The sequence below is a fragment of the Hippichthys cyanospilos genome, chromosome 12 (assembly GCF_059441005.1).
Source record: "Hippichthys cyanospilos isolate Australia breed blue-spotted pipefish chromosome 12, RoL_Hcya_1.0, whole genome shotgun sequence".
Classification (NCBI taxonomy): domain Eukaryota; kingdom Metazoa; phylum Chordata; class Actinopteri; order Syngnathiformes; family Syngnathidae; genus Hippichthys; species Hippichthys cyanospilos.
The window spans coordinates 8247055-8262527 of record NC_142380.1 but is presented as its reverse complement, the minus strand read 5'-3'; the positions used below and the strand labels follow the sequence as shown (position 1 = coordinate 8262527).

Sequence of the window (15473 nt, the reverse complement as noted above, 5' to 3'; positions counted from 1 at the left end):
TAAATATTGACTTTAAACTGAAAATAAAAGGATTAATAAGAGGATTAATGAAAAAACCAGCGACCTTGAGTTTATGAACACTTCCAAGTTTTAACATGATTTCCGAGTAACTGTGAGTGAGATTTCCGAACAACAACGAACGCAGCGTCTCACAACAACTCGGCTGCCAGGTGAGGCAGGTCACGCCCTCCTCCTCCTAATAAAGACCAGGCTCGTAGAACTGGTTCGTCTGGGTTTTCAAACGACGTCGTTGTATAAAAGTCACAAGAAACTGGGTGAAGGTTTTTTTTTTTCCTTTTCCTTTTTCTTTTTTTCTAACGTGAGCAGAGGTGGGCGGAACTTTCAGCCCAGAGGCCCTGAAAACTCGTTCACAGAAAGAAAGGACGTGAATATTTGAAACGAGTTTGCTACAGGGATTGGAAGCAAAACAGACCCAAAATGGTGAGCGAGCGAGAGAGGAGTGTTTTTCCACAAATACTTTATGTTGACGTCTTGAAAGTGGTTTTATTTGTGAAATGTGTTTGGACAGGATCGGTACTGCGACCTCGATCTGGATTTGGAGTGTGATGAAGGACACGTCGCTGTGAGTGCTTATTTAGTCAATTACAGTATTTTCGTTGAATCATACTGTTGACAGTTGGGATTTCTGACCCTACAACCAGTCTCTAAACGCAACAAAAGTCCCGTGACGTTCGCAGTTTTTAATCCCTGATTGGGCTAGATCGAGCCTCCCAACAACGTTCTGATTGTTTTTATTTTTAATTTATTTTCATTGATTTTTTTTTTGTATTATTTTTCTTAATTATTTTTGTGTAATGAATCACAATGTGGTACCAACAGATATTCGCTGGTGTATTGTATAAAATCTGAGATCGGTTCTGTTATTGTTCACTTTAAAATGAATAAATGCCTCTTTTTTTGTCCACAGGGAAAAAATAAAACAGATAATTAAGTACAGTGACATTTGCCACCATTTGCCTTCTGCTTTTGTTGGTCTGAGGTGGTCTGAGTTAACTCTGAAGCCCATTTGTTGCTAACCAAAACCTCAGCACTTAAATCTGTCATATGAAGGGGTGGAGCCTTGTAAACATGCAAGTAATTGAAAATTTACAATTCGCATTTCAGCAAACATAATCTGAATACTACGCTACATAATACGTGTTTGTTTTCAATGCTGTATTCCAACCTGCATTTAAAAAAATAACTAAATAGTTTTTAAGAAAATGAATAAGTAAATTTAGAAATACAGAGTATACAAAATCATTATGCCTGCATTTAAAATAGATTTAAGTAAAATAAAAATAATAGAAAACAATATGTGAAAATGTGTAAAAATAAGTAAAACAAAAGTAAAATATATTAAAAAAACTATACAAATTAAGTGTAAAAATTATCATAGAAATTAATGAATGAACTAATGAATTTTATTTAAGATAACTGAAGGTGAGCAATTGCAGTGCATTGTGTTTTTTAATCTAAAATAGTAAAGTAGTAAAAATAAATAAAAACTGACTTGAAGGTTGAACTTCAAAATAAATACACACAAATAAAATTAATTTACACACACAAATCACTTCCTTGTTCCTTGTACATTGTTTCAATGTACTTGTTTTAAGATAACCATTCTCTTGACATAAATATAAATCTAAAAATTGATGTTGTTATTATTATTATATATTATTATTATTATTATTATTATAGATTTTTTTCTCTTACATTTCAGGAAAAGGCGGCTTTGTTCGGCGGCATGTTCAGGAGATCCTCCAAGTCGGCCGAACCACAGGTAACGCAACATGTCAATAATCGTTCTAATAATAATAGTACACAATATCATTACAATTTCTGCATTTTGCAATATTGTTTTGCTCTGGTGACAATTTGAATGTTTCCAATGCAGGACAACCTGTCAGCCAGCAGCGAGCTGTCAAAGAGTAACGACAGTCTGAACGACAACACCAAGGTCACAGCCTGTTTTCCATTTTTTTTACAACAATTGTATTACTTGCAAGTGGTTGCAAGTAATAATTGTGTTTTTTCCCATGATTACAGGACAAAGGAGGCATGTTTAAAAGCATGTTCAAGAAGCAGCCCAAGTTGTCCAAAGAGCCACAGCAGGTTTGACCTTGTTTTAAAAATTCCACATTACTGTGATCGAAAATCTGCCTTGAAAAATTAATTGTGTTTTAGGACAATTTTAGGACTCGATTTGCCTTAGATGCAGCTCCGTCTGGAGCACTCAATGTGTTTCAGGAGTCTTTCTGGACCTCAAGGCAATATAGTGTTCCCTCGTGATAACGCGCTTCAACTTTCACTGCCTCTTTTTTTTTTTCAATTTTTATTTTTCATTGAGGTTTGAATTTTGAAAGTGTAGGCAAATTAGAGAAATCTGAGAAAATGTACAGCTAAATGTCATTTCCGAGAACATGTTTTGTTGTTGCTTTTGTTTAGGTGGCGCTCTCACAGCACAATGCCGAGCTTTCAGCCAGTAACGGCAGTTTAGATGACAGCAAGTCATCAAAGGTGAGCACAGACAAATTAGCTCAAATCAGCTAGCCTCTGATGCTAAATTTTCTTGCAGGACAAGTCTGGCGTTTTTGGCGGGATATTGAAAAAACCCAAACGGGGACACGCACGCAGGCCCTCGCAGGTGCAAAAATAAATAAATAAATAAATAAATAAAATAAAATAAAATCAGGCCTATGCATGGATGGAAAGTGGGATCAAATATATTTTATTTTCTCAGGACCTCCTTGACATTGACTTGTCCGCCAGCAATAACAACGTGAACGACAACACCAAGGTCAATATCTTTCATTTTATATGTGTGTTTTACTCTATGCTTATGACTTATTTCATTTTCAATTTGGGATGTTTCATGGCAACCTTTTTTTTTTTTTTTACAAAAAGATACTCATATGAGTACTCAACTCTTTAGTAGTCACTGAAAGGATAACAAGCACCAATACAACTATTCCTTTTGATGGATACACCCCCACCCCCTCCATTTTTTTAAACAATCATTTTATTTAAGAAATGGTTATTTTAAATTTTCTCAAGCATAATTTTGGTTTCAAAATTGTGTTTGCTGAAATAAGGCCATGCATCTGCAAAATATCGATACTTAAAATCTGTGCTCACCAGTCCATAATTCCAATTGAGAATCTAAAATGAAAACTGTAGGAAATAAAACAAGTTACCTTTTTGTTAGAGATGTTTGATAAAACGTTTTTTTTTTCCCCAGAACGAAAACACTACAAGCACTCAACTCTTTAGTAGTCACAGATATGATACCATGCACGATACCACTAGTACTTTTGGCAATTTTCTACTCTTCCAATTTGTCATTTTTGATTCGTGATCATAAAACTGCTTCAAGAGAGTGGCCGATACTAGTATCGGTTACCTTCGCGAGTACCGATACCTTGAAATTTGGACAGGTCTGCCAGGTGCTAATTGTCGGGTCTCACCCATCCCTATTTTTTGTTCTAACTAAATATTTCAGAACTCGTCTTGAATTGTTTTACTGAACTTATGTTTATTTATTTATTTATTTATTTTAGGCATCGCACTCCGAACACAATTCTGAGGTGTCGGGCAGCAACGGCAGCTTAAATGAAAGCAAGGCGGCCAAGGTAAAGTTCGTTTATGTGACATCCCTGAGCCTGCGATGCTAAAACTGCTTGTCCATTCCAGGACAAGCCTGACATGCCAAAAAAACCTCCCAAACGGGGACACGCACGCAGGCCCTCACAGGTTACAAAATATTAAGATCACGCCTATACTGCGCATGCTTGTCAAGTCAAATTTGAGATTTTGTTGTGTTTTTAGGATCTTCTTGACATTGACATACCTGCCAGCCACAACAATGTCAATGACAACACCAAGGTGAGTGTTTTTGTTGTATTGTTTATATCGTATGATGTGTTTTGACGGAACAAGGCTTATGTTGCGCAGAGGACTTTTGAGGGATTGACAATGAAAGATCAATATGCTCAAACTTTAAATGTGTTTTTCTCAAAATTCAAAACAATTTGGCAAGATTCAAATTTCTGTATTTTTGAACTGCCCTCTTATATTGTGTTTTATTTTTAAGGGAATTGAGTGTAGAATTAGAATACTGTATATCAATGTCTCAATTTTAATTTTCAGGAGAAAAAGACTGATTTTTTTATTATTATTTAATACTAAATATTATTATATAATATTATTATAAAATTAAAAAATATAAAATTATAAAATATAATATTATTATAAAATATTATTATATAATATTTAATTATTTAATGTATTTGTATTTAGTATAATTGAACTTGATCAACTGCAGTACATCGTGGTTTTTAATCTAAAGTAAACAGTAAAAAATAAATAATCATAATAATAACTAAAGGCTAAACTTCAAAATAAATAAATATACGGAAATAATACAAATAATATTAATCTACACAAAAATAAGTTCATCCTACATATTCGTATGTGTGTGTGTGTGTGTGTGTGTAATTATACGTATATATATATATATATATATATATATATATGTATATGTGTGTGTGTGTGTTTGTTCTCTCTGTAGGAAAGCAGTGGAATGTTCAGCGGGATTTTTAAAAAATCACCAAAACTTTTCAGGGAAAAGTCTCAGGTGAGCAGTCAATGTTGTAAACGTTTTAATTTTAGAAGTAGTATATGATTTAACGTTGGCGCGCTTTGAATTTATCCACTGGTCTAGGATGATTTGTCTCAATCAAGCGAGCTGTCTGCAAGCAGTGAAAATCTCTCTGAGGGCGGGGCTAAGGTCAGTGGTGCCAAGCTAGCGGCTTTGCGTTACCATGACGACTGTAGCATTCATTTCCTGTTGTTCCTGCAGGAGAAAGGAGGACTCTTCAGCGGTGTCTTCAAAAAGCCCAAAAAAGCAACCAGAACTCAGTCTCAGGTTTCCAATAGCTTTACCTTCGGGACTTGAACGCAACACTTAGCTTTCTCTAACCTCTCTAGTTCTTTGTTTTTTTTTTTTTAATCCATTTTAAGAGGGGGTGGCCATTTTATATTTTGCTGTTGACTGAAAATGACATCAAAGATACTCAGGTAACAACCAATCACGGCTCAACTTGCGAACATCACGTGACCTCACTCCATAAACATCTGTGATGTTATAGCCGTCAATGGCACATTTTCAACTTGTTTTTGTAACACTTTTTTTGTGCTCTAGGTTTTTACTGCTCCTTTGGTCTTAGGATTTCTTTTTTTTCTTTTCTTTTTTTTCATCCACAAAGCTTTTGACTGTTTTTGATCAATTTCTTCTATTCTTTTGCCGCTGTAGTCTCTGCAGAACCACTCATCTAAAACACACTATTCTGATTCTAGTGTAGTGTTTGTAGAATATGATTGAGGCAGCAAAATCCACTTTTTTTTCATCTTGGGCCAGCTATTTTGTCGCTTGTTATCACCTAAAAATGCCATCATAGTTGCCCGTGGCTCAGATAGTAACTCAGCTTGCTCAGTCACATGACCAAACTTAGCGAGTCACAGCTCACCTATTTTCTTGAGTTAGATCATCTAGCCGAGCCGTTATTGGCTGTTACCTGAGCTTTAGTGATGTAATTTTCAAACAATATTTTTCAAAATGGAAGCCTCTTAAACTAGATTAAAACTGTTTGTTGCTCATATCTCACAAATAAAATAGGAAATCAGTTTAAACTAGCGAGCTACACGTAGAACGTATTGTCAATAATTTTGGAGGATTGACTTCCACTTGACTTGATTTTTAACATTTAGGACTTGTTTTGATTTTAACATAACACTGACTGTTATAGAGTAGGACCATTTGAACACTTTTTTTGCTCCTGAATGCTGTTTTAGGAGGACTTGACTGCGGCCGATGAGCTAACAGCCAGCAGTGACAGTCTTGCAGAAAACACGTCCAAGGAAAAGTCACTTGGCTCCAAAGAAAATCTGACAGAGAAGCCCAAAGCCAAGCAGGTAACTTTATAAAACTCATCAATATATGGGTACAATATATGAGTACGGGCCAAAAGAAGGGGACTTCTCTGTGAAAAGCCAAATTTTTTGGGGGGTGAGAGAAAGGTGAAAAACCATGCTGAAAATAGTGGCGCTGTGTCTGTTAATTTTCACAATATTTTCTGTGAACTATTGAAGCTTGATTGTTACAGAATATTACTGTTTACATTTCAAAGTTTGTTTCGTGCTTTGGAGTTAAAAAAAATGTGTAGTAGAAAGGCGAAACGAGATTTCCGTCTTCGCTTTTCTGTTGATTGTTTCTCGATGTACAATGAACAAAAAAAGCATAAAAACTGACAATTCTACCAAGTGGTCCAAATTCTATTTGTTTGTTTTGCGTTTTTCTTAAAATTGTGTTTCTCCGAGCAGTGCGGTTCGAAACTTCGTAGAAAAATGTCAAAACAAGATTTCAAACTCTCAACACATTCTCTATGTACAAAAAAACTACCAAATTGAAAATGTTGAAGTGTTCCTATTTTATTGGCCTCTAGCCAAATTTCTGTTTGTGAAGAATTTGACCATGAACTCATTTAGTGCTAGCCATGTTTGAACCCGCACTTTAAAAAAACAAAAAATCTAAACCTATGATTGAATGTAAAACATAATTTAAAAAAAACGTAAAAAAAAGTCTTTGAGATTGAACGTCATCATCAGTGTGTCTGTGTGCCTCCAGAACGGTTTTAGCGCCATGATGAAGAACGCCTTCTATTCTGACAAACCAGTGCGTATCTCTATCTCCATTTTTCCGTGAAAATCCAGAAAAATTTGAATATTAAAACATCTTTGTGGGGTTGTTTAGGAGAAAGAGAACTCAGACGCCGATGTTACCGAGGAGACGTCAGACGTTGGCCATAAACAGGTTCTGCAAGTTGTTTTGGTGAAAATCCTCAACCTGCTCTTTGTGAAGCGATTAATATTCGTAACATTTGATTTCAGAGCAAGCTGGCCGGCGCCATGAACAAGCTGAACCCATTCCGTTCCGGAAAGGACAAGGAGAGCGACTCCAGTGACGACGAGGCGCCGGCCGCCGGCGACAAGTCGTCCGCTCACAAACAGGTATAGAAAGCTCCCATTTGGCCCGTTTGATAGTTGCGGTCTGTCTTAATGTGTCCCCGCCTCCCTCAGAACGGCGTAATGGGAGCCATGTCCAAATTGAATCCGTTCAGGCCTGCCAACAAAGTAATTCTTTTTACGTGATTTGTGTCAGCTGAGCTTCATGGTGAGGGCGCTAGGCAAGGGGGCCGTTTGCTGGTGATGGAAATTTGGAGCTGTTCGCTGCTTATTTCACTCGTACGCCGTGTCTTAACTCATTCACTGCCATTGACGGAAAAAGACGGCAAAGATCCATTTCTACTGCGTTGACACCGGTATGTTAACTCATTGGCAGTAGGGCTGGGCAATAAATCGAATGAATTTGAGTGATTTGTCATTTGTCAAGTGTTGAATGCTGGATGGTTGGTTTAGGACCATTTTGTTTTTGAATTTTTTTTCTGGGTGCTTTCAAACAACTTCAAAATTTCTCTGGTCTTGAACGCAACATTGGTGGTGTTTTTTAAATTATTTTCAAACGAGATCACTCTTGTACCGCGCCGACTGTCTTTTAAGGCCGTTTCAGACAAATCTTTGTGTTTCACAATTCTGTTGTTCTTTAACAGGGCTTTGTATTTCTAGACCCCAAGACTGATCTCAAATTAAACACTTGTCCATTGCTGAATTTGTATAACTTTGAATCCTCCCAAAAAGATGGCCAAGTGATGATTTTTTTCCCACTTTTTAAGTCATTCATTGCCAGTCCATTTACAATTGTTAGTGAAAACAAATGAACACCAGAGTGGACACAAATAAATAGGCTGGCTCTCAGAGGGATATTGCTGTCGATGTTGATAAAAACGTATCTAGCCGTCATTGGTAGTGAATGGGTTATTAATATTTTCATATAACAGTAAAGAACTCTAACGTGCTCGACTTTCCTCCTCTGTCTAGAAGGACGGCGAAGATGCTGAGCCGTTGAAAGAAGCAGAGGGGAAACAGAAAGTAATGTATTTTCATTATCGTGAGTAATCAGTGGCAACACACACACATCCTGCCTCTTTAAATCCTTCCTGTGCGTCGTCCCGACCAGCTCAAAAACAACGAGAGAGAGAGAAAGCAGAGAAGTGAAACTCCACTTCCACGTCCACCCGCTCACGAGGTTTGACACCGCTTTGGTTCCACTTCTCGAGGCGACGCACCTGTTTTGACTGTGTCTCTTTCATGTTTTCGCAGGAGAAGGCCAAGGCTTCTGAGGTATGTACAGAATTATGATTGACTTACCCGGTTAGCTTTTCGTTAGCTGTGCTTTGGGCCAACAAATAGAATGTACTTGTCTTGCGCAGGACAACACGGACATGAGTTCCCGGGCAGGCAAGGAAGCTCCTAAAGTTCCCCCACGCAAGCCTTCGCAGGAGGTAGGAGGAGCCACCACCGTTGCTAGTTTTTGTTTGTTTGGGTTATTAAAAGCTTAAAATGGCGTAAAATGAATTCATGTAACCCAAATGTTTGGAACAATTGCCTCATGTTTTATCATAGATTAATGAAAAACTTTTTTTTTTTTTTTTTTGCAGAGCAGTTTTGCAAAAAAAATAACTTAATTTGGGAGTACTTTCATACCTTTCTGGAGCTTTTTTATTGAGCAGTTTTGCAAATCATTGAATTAATATGTGGAGCACTTTTAAAGTTTTTGGTAGCCTTTTTTTTGTGGAGTAGTTTTGCAAATCATTGACTTAATTTTGGGAACAATTTTAGAATTTTGTGGGTGCTTGACCTTCTTACGTGCTCCTATTGGATTTCAGGAAATGAGGAACCGAGTAGCCAACACGGCGAAGCAAGACAACGCGCATCAGGTTGTTATCGTGGGTCACGTGACATGGAACCGGAATGCGAGTGGAGTCTATTAATGAGATCATTTTCTGGCAGAGCCAATCAGATGACGAGCTTCTGAATGAAGACCATGAGGCTACCCTGGCGGAGGACAAAGCGGTGAGGTCTATTTCACGTTTTGAGCACATTATTGAAAAAAAGAATAATAAAATAACAAATATATACAGTGTGTGTATGTATGTGTATGTATGTGTATATATATATATATATATATATATATATATATACCATGAAGACACATTGCTCAATTGCTACAGCAGATCATTAAAGAATTTCACTTTTCAAAATAAGAGCAAATTCTTTGGAACACAATGTGACATAGCTAAATTGTTATAGCAGGTTATTACAGAGGCTCTCTTTTCAAATTAAGAGCAAACTAATTGGAACATGAAACACATTCTTGCTTAGTTACGTTGAAGTGACTTTAGCAAAACATTGCATGGCTTTTTGTTAAGTCTTAAACAGATTGTCATTGTCATTAGTGGTTCAGGAACAAAAGGGCTTTTTCCACTGGTGGAGTGTATGTTTGATTTTGAAATGCGATGTACATGTGACTTTACAGCGCAAGAAGAAACAAAAGCGCTACAATCCGTTTATGCCACGTGCTGCTGCTGCCAAGGTATGTGAAGCTCACATGTTTTCACTCGGGGTGGCGCCAAGGTTTAACGCTCCATGGCGTCACGTGACAACAGCCGCCATCGGACCACCAAGACCTACAAGAACAAGGAGGAGAAGAAAAGCTTGAGGACAAGTCCACGGAGGATAAAAAAGAGGAGAATGGCGCCGACAAATCACAAGAGGTCTTTTTTTATTTTTGCTCATTTTTATGATAATTTCTTCACACTGGTCACTTCATTATTTTTAGGTCAAAGTCAAAAAGCCAAAGCGACACAATCCCTTCATGCCTCGCGTCAAGGTAGTCTGGATGATTTTTTTTTTAAACTCCTTTTGAAATGTTTGTATTTGAGCTAATTGCAATTTTATAAGCGCATTTTGTTGTTATTGTAATTTGTTTGTTTTTTGGGTGTGTTGCAGAATAAAGTTGCACAGAGACGGGAGGCAGAAGCTGAGGTACATCCACTTGATTCAGTTTTTTTTTTTCAGGTGTTTCTATTTTTTAATCTTCAATATTTTTCATTTGTTCATAGTTCATGCTCATATTTGATATATTTAAATATAACAAATATATATAACAATATATAATAATACATTTCTTTTCATTTTATTCATATTTCATCATATTTGTATTTATTTTGATTCAAATTGAACCCTTAGTTTGTGTTCTCTTAATTTGATCATTTATTTGTCAATTTTTATTCTGGTGATAATTTTTGTTTTTCATTTTTGTTGCCTTTATTTTTGGTTACGTTTCCTGTTTTATATATATATATATATATATATATATATATATATATATATATATATATATATATATATATGTTTTAATTTGATTTATTTCATATTTTATTTCCATTGCATTTATTTATTTTGATTTAATTTTTTAAAATTTATGCTGAATTTGAATTTATGATTTATTATTTCTATGTTATGTTCATTTTTCTGTTTTTCTTTTGTTTGTTTTTCATTCTAATAAGAATTTTTTCAATTCCATCACATTTATTTTTTTCCTAGCTGAATGTTTTTGTGCATTTTTTTAATTATTTGATTTAATTTTCATTTCCATTTCATTTTGTTTACATTTTCAAAATCAAATGTTTATGCATTTTATATTTTTTTCATTGAATGTTTGCGTAATATATTTGTTTAAAATTTTAACATTTTATTTCCATTTTCTCCACTTTTTATCTTTAGAGCCATTGTCAAATGATTATTTTTAAAAATGCATTTGTGTAGATATTATTATTTAGATATTTTTATAGTCTAATGTTTTCATCTAGCAAAAGCAAAGACAAAAATTCACATGAATAAGTCATGAAGGAGAGGATTTGTCTTTATAATGATTCATAAATCTGACTGGTGACGTTTTTAAAAGGTTTGCAAAAAAGACGGCGCAATGCTTTTGCGGACACATAATGGGATATTGTGGCTGGCTGCGGTCCCACCCCGTCAGGGCTTTCTTCGTACACAATGCCACCGCGTCGTCTTTCTCGGCACGATTGCGCAACGGCTCGCCATTTTGGATCATCTGCCCATACGACTCTCTTGCCTCCTCAGATAGAACACCTTTGGCCCGCATGTGTTTTTGCTTTTTTCACGCATAAGCCTCCCCCGCCCTCCCCGAGCATTCCGGGACCAAAAGCCGCACGCAAGGCGAGACGAGGCGTCCGCAATGTGTGCTGACTTGTTTGTCGGCCTTCACTTCTGCCAAAACATAAAGACGAACGCAGCCAAAGAAGCGCCCCTTCCTAATTAGCATCTTGCTAATAATGCTACATAAGAACAATCCACCGACTAATTGTTTTCCAAAACTATGGTCAAAGAAGAATGCGTTTGCAGACACTTTTCAATTATTGAAACAAATGAAAACATGGTGAAATTTTCGATTTACGTGGTTGTAAAGAGAGAAACACTGTGCTGAAAACCCTAGGTCCAAATCTTGTTTTTTTCTTTTTTTTCGTCGCTCCTGGAACGTCCATTTTAAGAAAAAAAAATGTGAAGCAAACAAATAGCATGGGACCACTTGGGGAAATTTTACATTTTCATTTTTGCGTGCTTTTGTTTTGTTTGTTGTACATAGAGTATCAACGTTCTGAGAACCTGTTTTTTTTTTTTCTCTTCCTACGAACTTGTGGAGTCCATAGCTCTGTGAACACCCACTTTGAGAAAAACAAAACAGAAATAGAACAGGACCACTTGGTAAAATTTTTGATTTTCGTTGTACGCAGAAAAACAAGGTACCGAGAAGATCAAAATTTCATGTCTTTTTTTATTTGTCACAAATTTTTGAACGCCTTAGCTTTGGAAACTTTTTTTTTTAAATATATAAAAGAAATAAAATGGGATCACTTGGTGAAACTTTGGATTTCAATTTTAAATGTTTTAAAGCTGAACAGTTCAGATCTTATTTTGATTTTTTTCTACAAATTTTTGGAACTCCATAGCTCAAAGAAACGCAAATCAAAAAAACACAATCAAATAGAATGTGACAACTTGGTGAAATTTTGGTGAAAAAGTTGAATTCTTTATTCATATTTTTTTCAATGATTTTGTTTTTCTTAACTAACTAAAAAAGTCATACAAATTTTCCGCATTTTGTTCTGTATTTCCTGCATCAAAACTGTGAATTTCATCGGAAATAGTGTGAAAAATAAACCAACGTCAAGTCATTTGCTCACTCCCCTGTAAAATGATTGGACGGTACCCAAATCGGAACGCTGCTATGTGACTGCCGCGGTTTGACCCCAACGCAATCCAACAGTAACAACGGGGCGCTCGTCTCCGCTTGCGTTTCAGATGGAGGGCGGAAACCAGTGTTTGTTCGAGCGGCTGGAGGAGTTCCGCATCGATCCGTCGGGGCCCGACGACAGAGGGGTGGGTATGAGAGCGTCCCGTTGCCGCGGCAACCTTTCCCTCACCGGCCTTCATCACGCAATCTGTTGCTTTTTTTGCTATTTTCTTCCAGGACATGGAAGGCCTCATGGAGTGGTGGAACAACGTCGAGTGTAAGTTCAAATAAAAGGACGGGATTGCATTCTTGTCTATTGATTCCCCCCGAATATATTTTGACTTCATCTTTTCCAATGTGCTCTTCCTCAGCTTGGGAGGACACACCTCAGGATGAAGACATGACGGAGAAAGAAGAAGCCAAGTGAGTGAGAAAAGACATTCCTCCATGATTTTTAGTTTTCTATCAGTATAATGTCAATACACCATTATTGGCTAATATTGCCTAGGATACCATAGGGATTGGCTAAAATGGAGGTAGATGATTTGTTCAAGACAGTATTAATCAACTTTACCCATATTTGGTCATGGGTCAAAGAGTTAATGAGTGAGATAGTTAGCAGGACTATGTCAAAGTTACCGCTCTATTTGAACGGTGGCTTGAAAGTCGTCTTTTCGGATTGGTTAAAATGTGCCAATTTTGTCAATTGCTGCAAATTTGTTTGTGGGTCGGTTTAGCTAGGTAGTTGTAGGTTAACAAGTCAGTGTTGCACATTTGTAAAATTTGTGGGTCGTTTTTTTTTGCCATTTAATTCATTTGTTGCTCAGTCTAACTAATTAGTTATGTTTGATTTTGAATTTGATTTGTTAGATTATGCAAAAGTCACCATGAAACTTTGTTCATTGAGATGAAAAGTTAGTTAGTTAGTTAGTTAGGAGGCATGTGCGAGTTACCACGGACCTGTTTAGTGAGATGAATTGTTAGTTGTTGGTTGGTTGGTCGTCTGGTTGGTTAGTTAAATGATTTAGTTTTCGCAAGGTACATGCTAGTTAGCAGGATTGTGCAAATGTTACCATTGCATGAAGAATGGTGGTTACTTAGTCAATCAGCGCTTTCGGCGTATAATCACAAGTCCTATTTCCTGCGGTCAGGGCGTTTGCGGTGACGGCGGACAAGGTCCAGAAGGGCATCCGCGTGTTCAACAAGCTGTTCTCGGAGCGGGCCGAAAGCCTGTGGCAGCACGTCATCGACCTGAACGGCATCGCCGACGCCCTGGACAAGTTCAACAAAAACACCAAGATAGCCCAGATCACCGGCGGCTCCACCAGCGCCATCGGCGGCGTGGCCACCATCGCCGGCCTGGCCTTGGCGCCCGTCACCATGGGCACCTCCCTGATCGTGACGGCGGTGGGGCTGGGCGTGGCCACGGCCGGCGGCCTCACCTCGGCCGGCGCCGGCATCTCCAACCAGGTCAACAACTCCATGGACCGCAAGAAAGTGGAGAAGATCGTGGAGGACTACCAGGAGAAGATGGCCGACCTCAACAAGTGCCTGAAGTTCATCAAGCAGGGAATCGAAAACCTGCGGCGCTTCGACCTGATCAAGATGAAGAACAACGCCTACAACCGCGACTTCCCCGTGCTTAGCAGCAGCTTCTACGAGGACGGCGCCATGGCGGGCAAGGCCATCCTCATCAACGCTAACGAGATCATGCGCGTGGTGCAGATCGCCAACGTGGCCGGCAGCACGGCCGCCCGCGCCGTGCAGATCGCCAGCATGGCCACCGGCGTCCTCACGGGGCTCTTCGTGGGCATGGACATCTACTTTGTGGCCAAGGACTCCAAGGAGCTGAAGAAGGGCGCCAAATCCGAGTTTGCCGGCAAGATCCGAGAAGTGGCCACGCAGCTGCACGACGGCCTGGTGGAGCTCAACGCCATACGCGAGGAGCTGCAAGGAACCGCCGAGCCACGGGACCGAGACCAGCCGGCGGACGGCGCCTCGGAACGCGACAAGAATGGCGGCTACGACTACGACAGCTCGGAAGAAGACGAGATCGACCGCATTAAGAAGGAGATCAAGAAGGATCTCGACAACAGGGAGTACGTGTGACCCGCGGCAACATCTGGCCTCGCAACGAAAGAAGTCCACAAATAAACTAAACGTAAGTTATCTCACCAAAACTGGTGAGCTCTGATCTGAAAATGCTACAAATATCACACATGATGTCGCCATTTGAATTTTATTGAGATCTGAAAACATTTAGCAGGTTGGCTAGCAAGATTGTAGCATCTTCATTCTTAAAACGCTTTACTACGGTTTGACATGATTAAGATGACAACATTTGTTTCTTGGCTAGCATCACGAGGCTACAGGATTGCTAACACTAATCGTTAGCTTCCCTTGGAGAATTGCCTCGCGGTTTTGCTCCTCAGGGAAGCGAGGTCTGAGCTTATCGTGGAAAAACTGAACATTTTTGATATGCAAATCTTTTCATGGATTTTTGTATCACTATGAACAAGTGCCTTTTATTGCTGTTATAGCGTAACGCTAGCTAGCCAATGGAGTCAACACTCACTGGATGTAATGTAGAAATAATATATATTTTTGGAGCAATATTTTGTAATGATTACTGATGAGCTTGACTCGAGCAACAATGCTAATGACTTTAGCGCTAACTTTTTCACTGGCTAAATCCTTAATGCTGTTTTTTTTTTTTTATTTAATGTACTTTGTATTTATTGTAAGTTGTTATGATGTTGGTCGACGCATGAGATGTATGGATTGTGCAATAATAAAGGCAAAAATTGAGGAGTTGCTTTTTTAAAAATTATACATTGAATAATTAATTTAGGTGAAAGAATAGAAATATGAATAAATGAAATTAGGGATGTTCGGTATCACTTTTTCTTTTTTTTTTTCAGATTGATACCATTACAAGAATTTACTGTTGAGTACTAACCCAAATTAGGTACCGATACTTTCATACTTTTGAAATTCAACACAATGACAAAAAAGTTAAGTACTCATCTGATTTTTTCTTTGACCACAATTATCATTTAATAAGCATATGTTTAAATATTCATCATCAGTTCTAGGCCTCTTTGATTTATCAACCAACATTGCCAACTTTTTTTTTTCTTGGTGCTTTTTTTGGATCCTACTGTGTCAGAGTTTGAGCTTGAAACTGATGAGTCAA

General features: G+C 38.0%; 1 protein-coding gene across 2 annotated transcripts; it reads left to right on the top strand.

Moving 5' to 3' along the window:
• The first annotated feature begins 217 nt into the window (after positions 1-217).
• On the top strand, positions 218-15085 carry LOC148414717 (uncharacterized). Of its 2 annotated transcripts, XM_088430157.1 has the most exons (33): positions 218-441; positions 530-583; positions 1724-1783; positions 1898-1960; positions 2050-2115; positions 2449-2520; positions 2579-2647; positions 2744-2800; positions 3561-3632; positions 3694-3753; positions 3829-3885; positions 4571-4636; positions 4724-4789; positions 4862-4927; positions 5854-5973; positions 6686-6733; positions 6812-6871; positions 6949-7068; positions 7138-7191; positions 7996-8046; positions 8135-8203; positions 8278-8298; positions 8388-8459; positions 8844-8894; positions 8968-9030; positions 9494-9550; positions 9624-9731; positions 9797-9847; positions 9967-10002; positions 12346-12423; positions 12515-12554; positions 12649-12700; positions 13429-15085. In XM_088430157.1, the coding sequence occupies exons 1-33, from the start codon at positions 439-441 to the stop codon at positions 14384-14386; spliced, it is 2940 nt and encodes a 979-aa protein (XP_088286283.1). In that variant the 5' UTR covers positions 218-438; the 3' UTR covers positions 14387-15085. The 2 variants fall into 2 exon arrangements, with proteins under 2 accessions (XP_088286283.1, XP_088286284.1); XM_088430158.1 differs by lacking the exon at positions 7138-7191.
• Positions 15086-15473: the final 388 nt, after the last annotated feature.